At 42.4% G+C, this 10,000-nt stretch overlaps 1 protein-coding gene across 1 annotated transcript in view; it reads left to right on the top strand.

Annotated features, from left to right (window-relative positions):
- LOC137643192 (skin secretory protein xP2-like) overlaps positions 1-4,547 on the top strand; it is a 5,947-nt gene extending 1,400 nt beyond the window's left edge. The window contains exon 3 of the mRNA XM_068376040.1: positions 4,323-4,547. Within this exon, the coding sequence (XP_068232141.1) occupies positions 4,323-4,547 (225 nt within the window). The remainder of the gene's footprint in view (positions 1-4,322) is intronic.
- Positions 4,548-10,000: the final 5,453 nt, after the last annotated feature.

Here is a 10,000-nt window from a genome sequence, read left to right as displayed (position 1 = left end):
AATTTGCAATCTTTTATCACTGATTCACCATGAGGCTATTAAAAAGGAAACAAAATTCTGGTTTTGCTTAAAATGCTTTGAAAGAAAACCAAAATACTTCGTCATAAAGGGACCAATGACAAGTGGAATCATAAAGACAGTCAGGAAAAGCATAAAAAGAATCTTGAAGACAAATAACTGATTTATTTGAAAGAATTCTGATAGAAAATACAGGAAGAAGAGGGAGACAGGAAGGAGAACGGTAGAAAAGAAATAAAGAATCCGAAAAGAAGAACTAGTTATTATTTGTTGACCATTTTACTGTAGGTTGGATTTGAAAGGAGGAAGTAGTCCCTATTGTTGAATATCCAAAAATAAAGATTGTGCAAAATAAGGCGGAAACTACACAGAAGTAGAGAATATTGAAAGACTAGAGAAAGATGTAAATTCTTCAATCTGAAATAATTTTTTTTTTCTCTCTAAAATTGGAAAGACTTCTAAGGAGAGGCAATCCAATTGGACGTCTTCCTTTTGGAAATCCCTAACAGGCTCCAAATCCACAATAGTCTTCAAAATTCTCCCAACTCGTTTTTCGACTTCAATTTGTTTTCCGTCACCAATAGGAAAGTTGAATGCTTTCCTGTCAGAGCACCAAAAGATTCTTAGTCTCCCTGTTGGGAGGAATATGGAATACCGATGCATTCTAAAATCGGCTTCAATTTGTCATTCGTCTTGAGCATGAATGTTAGAAAAGGTAAAAAGATTGTTTTAATCGTTTTATTGATCAACCCCAAGTTGCAAGATTTCATCACCGACTTGCCTTTGAGGCCATTAAAAAGGAAAAAAGATTTGGGTGCAGCAGAAAAGGCTTTGGTGAAAGTTAAGAGAATTATTGAGTCTGCGACTTTAGAAGAAAACCAAAATACAAAAAGGAATCAACAAGTGGAATCAGGAAAGCAGTTATAGAAAGCTAAACAAGAATCTTCAAGACTAATAATAGATTTATTTGGAAGGATTCGTAGAGAAAATACAGGAAGAAGGGGGAGACAGGAAGGAGAACGGGAGAGAAGAAATAGAATCCGAAAAGGAGAACTAGTCATTATTTGTTGATCACTTTATGATTGTGCGGATTTGAAATGAGAAAGTAAAGTCTATAATGTTGAAGATCCAAAAATAAAGATTGTGTAGAATAAGGCGGAAACTGCACAGAAGTAGAGAATACTGTGTGTGTGTGTGTGTGTGTGTATGTATGTATGTATGTATGTGTGTGAGTTTGCTGGGTATTATTTTCTTACCTATTACTATTTTACTAATTTCTATGATATATTAATTAAAGGGGATTTTGTATAATTACGTTTTGATATAGTTGACCATAACAGACAGTAAGTAGAGTATTGAAAAACTAGATCTTCCTCAAACCTGTTTTTTTTTCTGAGGCTAAACTAATTAGTTTAGCATTTAAGTCATATGGAATTAACACTTCATGGATGTTGATGATTATGGAGGTGTAGACCTAAATACTATTTTTCCTTCGTTTTTTTAAAAAGACCAAAGATATCTTAGCTCTTAAGCTGTCTGCTATTTTCTTCAAGTTATCAAATTATATATATATATATATATATATATATATATATATATATATATATATATATATATATATATATATATATATATATATATATATATATATTTGGGCTCAGGCCATGTCGTCCTGATGGGAGTTCCTTTAAAGTAGCTTCCTAGGGTATATTTAACTACAGTGATATTCCCAGAGAGTTTTACCTTAAGATACCCAGAATTCTAACTCATGGAGCGAATATCCCTAATTTACTCCTATAGGGATATTGCATAATATCAAAGGACGTATTCTTGACACGCCACATAGCTATCTTCACCCCGAATAGCGTTAACGCTTCGAGAGGGAAAAAGTGGCAAGAAACGAAAGGGGAACCATTATTAAGGTACCTCTCCTCCCCGTTTCGAGTCTGTATAGGACGTCATCAATGGCGCCATGTTTATTCCTTATCTCGTAGCTCTATTGCTCAGTGATTCCCTTGTGCTCTCTTGTTATCTTGGATATTAATTAACCTGATGATGCTTTCTCCAGCCTCTTCTGCCTCTGGAAAGTTGAGTATTATCTTTACTTTGTATAAATGTAAGCTATTCTTGTTTTAAATTAAAATCAAAAGTGATATTAATGTATACAAGGGCTGTTGCCTACCAGAGGCGTCAAGGACGCTGTTGCTCGCTATGCATACGTCATTTAGTTAGCCAGAGCGACTTTCCCCGGTCTTATACTTTAATAAATTTAGCTATTTAGCCTTCCTACAGGGAATTCGTTATATTATGCCGATAATATCTATCAGTTTCGGAGAATTTAGGTAACCGATCCTCGCTTACGCTAGGCTTAGTAGCCTAGGCGTTTGCTTTTAGTACTTTCATGCATGATATGATAGATTCTCCTATTGTGATTATTTTATTGAAGCCATAGGCAGTTATTTACACATGTAAGATAATTACTGAAATCATTTCCTCTTCCAAGATAGTATACGAGAGAGTTTCGGTGATTTAGGTAATCGATTCTCACAGCGCCTAGGCTAATAGCCTAAGGGGCTTTAATATACTTTCACACACTTTCCCGATTGTTCTTTTTCCTCTAGAGGTCTAAGATCCATCCCTCCATCCCTCTGATTTAACCTAGGCTTAACCCTAGTCAGTTTTATCTGGATTGTATTTGGGTAAAACTAGGCTTGGTTGTTTCTGTCCTTGTCCTGTAACCAGAGTGACTGGTATTTGGGCTTAGTCAGAACATCAGAGTATTCTGTCTGGGGTCTGTAGCTGCCTGACAAAGCGAATGAGATTCTTTTGCTAGATTAGGCTGTAGACATGGGAGGCTAGACCTCCCTAGGCCACACCTGAAGGTTTCTGTACGAGATGATTCCTTCTTTCTGTGGCTCAGCAGACTAGTCCTGTCCTGTTTTACCCTAGGTTGGAGAATATAATTCTCCATTGCCTGGGGAAATAATGGCACCAAACCCCGTTCCTGTATGGCTGGAGGTGGCAAGGTGCTGCCAACCTCCTTGCTGTGTTCGACTAACCTAGGCTAGGATGAGTTTTCTTAGCACTAAGGATAGTCGTATACTAGAGCGGAGTTTGTTAGGTGAGGTAGGGTAGGCTTCAGGGCTAACCCTTCCTCATCTTATAGGACCCTCATCCCTCCCCTTCTGTCCTTTGGTGTTGGCCAAGCCATCACAAAACCTTGGCCACTGTCCTACATTCGACCGTAGTATAGGGTAGGTTGCAGGACTGGCTTACACTTCTGCCGGCCTGCAAGAATGTACCGGCCGGCAGAAGCCCCCCCCCCCCCCCCTTTCTCTTGGAGTGTTCTTCAGACCTATCTTGGTCTGTCATCCATATGTCTGTTGATAGAGCACGGCAGGTTCTGGATGGATGGAAGCTTGAATGTTACATTCTCCCCTTCCATTTGTTCACTTATTCTGGATGGAAGGCAGTAAGGCAGTGCTGCCTTACAGCACGGCATCCATACCTTTCCCTTATTAGTGTATAGTACCATCGGGTCCCCATCTGCCGGCTTAGCAGCCGGCAGCCGGGTGGGCTGTAGATCTCTGGTTTATTAAATGTTGCCGGCAGGCATAGACTGCCATCAGCCGCGGCCGGCCGGCAACTGGCTGCACACCTAATACTCTGCCGGCCACTACGATTAGTGGCCGGCAGCCTGGGTGCAGTCGGCTGCCGGCTTATTACCCACTGCCGGCCGGTAGAGATTGCAGGCCGGCACCCAGAGACCAGCGATCTGCCTCCCACCACTTCCAAAGGTAGTATACCTTGGAATTGTACCCAGGTACTTGCCGGCCAGCATATGCAGTATATGATTATACAGAAGTCAGTATTTTGCAGTATAGTACATAATGCAATAAGAAAACTACAGTATAGATTATACTGTAATACAAAAATTTTTCCAACATACAATGTTTTGTCATGTACAGCCTATTGTGACACAGTACTGTATAAAGAAAGTGAGTTCTTTCTTTAAATATATTAAAATCTCTAATATTAAATCTTCTGGAAACTGGTGTTGAGTTACCCCTATATATCCTTAGAGGATAACAAATTCCAAAGGTTTTTTCTAGAATAAGAATTAACCATAGTTTTAATGTTATGGGAGGTCACAGCAATTGGCTGGACAGGAAATATATGTATGTGTCTTTCCTTTTTTCCTTTCTAGCTTATCTATCCTAAGCTACATACAATAATATTAGATTGTACACTAAATTTTGTGAAGCTTTTCACGGGATTCTCATTGGAATCTCTCCTCTTTACAGGAGAACCAACCCAAGTGCGTGAGTATGTTTTGTAACGTCCGCAGTAAGAACTTCAGAGGACATGAGCTGTGCAGGAAGCATGCTCGCTGCGCAGTCTCCAAAGGTGATCTCAAGTATTTGGACCCTCAGGTATGTGACGTATGTACTAACCTGATTACTGAGGTATTTGACTCTCCTAAGTCGGCAGAGTCAAGGGATGCAGCTAGGGAAAAGTTGCGTAATTGAGTCAGGGGTTTTCAGAAAAACACCACAGGGCCTTACCTTCCAAGTGAGAAGATGCGGGCCTATCTTTTCCCAAGGGCATCTTTGGATGCAGTAATTCCTCAGACTTATTCAGAGATCCCTGTTGTTCAGATTCAGGTAGATTTGGAGGTCTCGGACGTGCTACAGTACATCTAACTGGACGATAGGATGTCAGAAGTGTCGGAGTACACTGAAAAGGACCTTCTTGCACAAGGTCAGGAAGAGGAGCTGACCCAAGCTCCTGAGACTGAGAAGGAAGATGTCAACGAGGTGTCGGTCTCATAGGTTCTGTCCCCAGAACCAGTTCCCTCGACATCTTCCGCTATCCCAGAGGAACTGGGAAGGACTCTTGCTTCCATTTTTTAAAATGATTCAACAAATGCAGAAGAAAAATGATTTAAAAGAAGCTGCGATGAAGCTGGAGATGTGTAGACTTGCAGCATCACATGGGCCCCAGAAGAAGCTCAGCGTTGAGGACCTTCCTCTGTGTTCGGATGGAAACACAGGGCGGTATGCTGAACACATGCCGATGACAATTGGGAAGATTGTCATCTCATAGAAGCTGGGATCAGTCCCCATTGAAGCGGTGGAATTCTGGCCCAGCAAGGAGTCTTATCCGGACTGCTATGTCCGCGTTAGGAAGGAACCAGCCTCAAAGGAGGAAACAGAGCCAAAGGAGGTCATAGTCTTTGACCATGGTAAAGCACAGGCTTTACTTTCTAGCTCGATGAAAGAGAGGGGCTTCACCAACTCGAAGGTACCAGCGATGAGTAAGAAGCACCCCTCCTTTGTGGCTTCTCCAATCAGAGCCTTCCCCTTTATGGAGAAAGGGTATAAGGCAGCCTTAAAGGCAGTAGAGGCAGGGAAGCCATGCCCCTCATTGGACGAGTGCAAGCCTTTATCCCTGACCTTACCTATGGACCAATAAGAGTGGAAGGACGTCCACCTTACCTTCTCAGTCGGGTAGTTGGAAGCAGATATTGCCGGACGTCAGTTTGGTGAGGACCTTCCGAAGTTGTCTGAATTTGTCTTGCGTAAGGAGCAAGAGACTAAAGAAAGACTTGTTGCATCCATGTCTCTACACACTACTCTGGAGATGATGGCAAGTGACTCCAATAACAAAGAGATGTTTATGGTAGTAGCCAAGGATTTGTACAGTTTTATCAAAGCTAGGAGAGCTTGTAGAGAGTTTGTGTTCGCCTTGGCTGCGGTGAGACACGAACCCAGAAAACTGATCTCATCCAGTATTTGGGGTAAGGACCTCTTCCCAAGCGAAGTGGTCAAAGAGGTAGTAGACAAGGCCGCCACGGAGAATAGGAACCTTCTCCAAAGGTGGGGCCTATCTCTCAAGAGGAAGTCTTCCCCGGATGAGGGTCCCCAATCTAAGAGGAAGACAAAGAAGCCTAGGCTACCCTCTCGGCCAGCTAAGCCTTACAAACAACAACAACAACAACAACAACAACTTCCTACGACCGAGGTCCCCCAGATGGTAGCACAGCCTTCAACTACGTACCAGTTAGTACCTCATCCAGTAGCGACACAGTCGCCTCCCTTTAACCCAGCTTTCGAGAGGCAGTCAACAACATTTCGTCCGAAATCTAGAGGATCAGGAAGAGGTTCCTCTAGACGCCCCTCAAGAAGTAGGGGATACAGAGGAGGATGCAGTCAAGGAGACAAGCCCTAAGGTCCACAGTAAAAGTGAGATGCTCCCGGTAGGAGGGAGATTATATTTATTCCGGGATCGTTGGAGCTTCAATCCCTGGGCCCACAGCCTAATCAAGAACCGATTGGGTTGGAGCTGGAACAGCACTCCACCTCTATTCCCACAATTCTTCCAACACTCCACCCCCGTCCTGGAAGAATATGTACGAGAACTCTTGGAGAAGAGAGTAATTTGCAGAGTAAAGTCCATCAAGTTCCAAGAAAGGCTGTTTTGTGTTCCCAAGAAGGACTCAGAAAAACTCAGAGTCATTCTGGACTTGTCGCCACTCAACAAGTTCATATTAAACTCCAAGTTCAGGATGTTAACACTTCAACACATAAGGACCCTGTTGCACAAACAGGTTTATACTGTCTCGATAGACTTGGCAGATGCCTACTGGCACGTCCCATTCAATCGTCAACTCTCCTTCTACCTAGGTTTCAAGCTTCAAGGAATACTTTTTGCCTTCAGAGCCATGCCCTTCGGGGTAAACATAGCCCCAAGGATGTTCACGAAGCTTGCAAATGCAGCCGTTCATCATTTACGCCTAAAGGGTGTCCAAGTAGTGGCCTATTTGGACGATTGGCTGGTGTGGGCAGCATCCAAGACGGAATGCATACAGGCTTCCCAGAGAGTGGTCCAGTTCCTGGAACATCTAGGATTCAAGATCAACACCAAAAAGTCTCGACTATCTCCAGCACAAAAGTTTCAGTAGTTGAGAATCCACAGGGATTTACAGTCACATCGACTTTCCATTCCACTAAAGAAAAGGAAAGAGATAGCGGGATTTGTCAAGAGACTTCTGGAATCCAAACGGATATCAAGACGCAAACAGGAGAGAGTGCTGGGCTCTCTACAGTCTGCTTCAGTGACAGACCCAGTACTAAGAGCACAGCTAAAGGATGCAACAGGAGTCTAGAGAAGATACGCATCAAGCGCTCGAAGAGATCTGAGAAGACCATTACCGACTCGATTGCGATCGCTTCTCAAGTCGTGGTCCAAAGCCAAGCACTTGAAGAAATCGGTACTTCTTCAGCCACCTCTCCCTTCAGTCATCATCTACACAGATGCTTCAAAGGAAGGATGGGGAAGTCACTCTCACCAAAGGAAAGTCCAAGGAGCTTGGTCCAATCTATTCAAGACCTTTCATATCAATATTCTGGAAGCCATGGTAGTATTTCTTACACTGAAGAAATTATCTCCTCGCCACTCGACCCATATAAGGCTGGTCCTGGACAGCGAGGTGATATTGAGATGCCTGAATCGCCAAGGTTCGAGATCGCCTCAAATCAACCAAGTGATGTTGGCCATCTTCCATTTGGTGGAAAAGGAGAGATGGCACTTATCAGCAGTTCACCTTCAAGGGTTCCGCAACGTGACGGCGAACGCTCTATCCAGGTTCACTACGATAGAGTCAGAATGGTCCCTAGACGCAGGATCGTTCTCCTACATCTTACGTCAAGTCCCAGCACTGCAGATAGACCTCTTTGCGATGAGCGACAACAAGGAGATACATCGTTACATGGCCCCGTACGAGGATCCTCTTGCGGAATCAATGGATGCAATGTCCCTCGATTGGAACAGATGGTGCAAGATTTACCTGTTCTCGCCATCCAGCCTTCTACTGAAAGTCCTTGACAAACTGAGATTATTCAGGGGAATAGCCACGATAGTGGCTCACAAGTGGCCAAACAGCGTCTGGTTTCTTCTGGCGTTAGAACTATGGCTGAAGTTTGTGCCGTTGCCGGATCCAGTTCTGACTCAGCAAGTGCAGAAGTCGACTGTCTTCGCTTCATCACAGAAAACCCGAAACCTTCATCTCAAGATTTTCTCTCCTTAGCGGTGAAGAAAAGATTCGGGATCTCGAGAGACAGTGTAAACTTCTTAAAAGAATACAAATCCAAATCTATTCGAAGACAATATGAGTCGTCATGGAAGAAATGGGTGTCACTTGTCAAGGCGAAGAATCCAAAAGAAATCTCGACAGATTTCGGTCTATCTTTCTTTATTTACCTTCATGAACAAGGTTTAGCAGCCAACACAATATTTACGTGTAAGTCTGCCTTGACAAGACCCTTATTGTACGCCTTCCAGGTCGACTTCTCTTATGAAATCTTTAAATGGATTCCTATGGCCTGTGCTAGACTTAGGTCGGCAGTGCCTCCGAAACCCATTTCATGGTCTTTGGATAACGTTTTTCATTTCGCTTCAATGTTGAACAACGAAGATTGCGCTTTGAAAGATTTGACCTAAAAAGTTATATTTCTATTTGCACTAGCCTCGGGGGCCAGAGGTAGCGAATAGTGGCCCTCTTGAGAGATGAGGGTCATATTCAGTTCTGAGAAGGGGGAGAACTGAATCTTTTTCCTGACCCAACGTTTCTTGTCAAAAATTAGCTACCCACCAAAAGGTAGGGTCCCTGGAGAATCTGCCACCTGAAGGAAGATGTCTCTCTATGTCCAGTAGTGCCTAAATGTTTATCTTCGTAAAACTTCAGACTTTAAGGGAGGACAGCTTTTAAAGGGAGAAACTGCTAGTTCGAATTTGTCTCTGAGACAATTAAGGGCGAAGATCACCTGCTTTATTCGCAGAGCGGATCCGGACAGTACACCCGCAGGTCATGATCCAAGAAAAATTGCCTCAACCCTGAACTTTTTTAACAATATGGACTTGGAACACCTTCGCTCGTATAATTACTGGAAGTCTTCCAGGTTATTTTTTAAGCATTACGCGAAGCAGGTAGAGGAATTGAAGAGGTCTGTGGTAGCAGCAGGTAGTGTTCTTAAACCTGTTACTTAGTTCTGCGAGGAACAGTGAAATTATTTGGCACGATTAATTTGAGGGTTTGTGTGTGGTCCTTAGACGCTACAACATGCTAAGGTGAAAAAGCATAATGCATAATACGTGTGCCATGCGTTTTTACGTAAGTGTGAATAGACAGTAATGACAGAAATTAATGAAAATTATTAATATTTTTATTTTCAAGTGGCATTGATATACATCCTTTTCAGATGAAACAAGTATTTCCCTGTATTACTGTTATCTTTATGCTTCAATTTATTTCATCCACATTTTATATCTCTCTATAAACGTTGATTGATCTATTAATTCATTGTTTGTCAATAAACAAGTTCTAAATGAACTTTGCGTCTTATTTGGCCCAGGTTCATTTTTATGAATGATATATTGAGCATTACACCTCATCCTTTGGAGATGGTTTGATAATAAAAGAAAATCTTGAAAAATTATTCCTTCGTGTAGACAAACACTCATTGATTCTGGCCAATCATTTATAGGACAGGCCAGTATACTCTGAATATGATGATAACTGATATGTAATCTTTGTTCCTATATGGATAAAACCTTTTGTCGGTACATAAGTCAAATCCTTGATACCGGGGAGAGATGTCAGTATTACATATGCACATTGGTGAGTTTTCAATACAAACTTTGCTTTAGAAGGTATAAGTTGACACCAATATACTGGTTTGTCTGCTGAGCATCCATAGGTAATATGTATTCCTCGAGACTTTTCCAGAGTCTAGCATGACTCTTCCCTGTAGGGGGCAGGAAGCTCTAACATTGTTTATATTTAGAAGAAATGATGTATGGTGGTAACATCATAGGTTTCTAGGTCTAAATCGACCAAGAAAATTCTCTCTTGAGGAGAAGGCACATTTTTGGGTGAGATAGCCATGTCGTCCTGATGGACCAGCCCTTCCTTACTATAAAA

Source organism: Palaemon carinicauda, chromosome 6 (assembly GCF_036898095.1).
Source record: "Palaemon carinicauda isolate YSFRI2023 chromosome 6, ASM3689809v2, whole genome shotgun sequence".
Taxonomy (NCBI): domain Eukaryota; kingdom Metazoa; phylum Arthropoda; class Malacostraca; order Decapoda; family Palaemonidae; genus Palaemon; species Palaemon carinicauda.
Note: the sequence above shows the minus strand (reverse complement) of the source record. Positions and strands in the feature narration are given on the sequence as shown.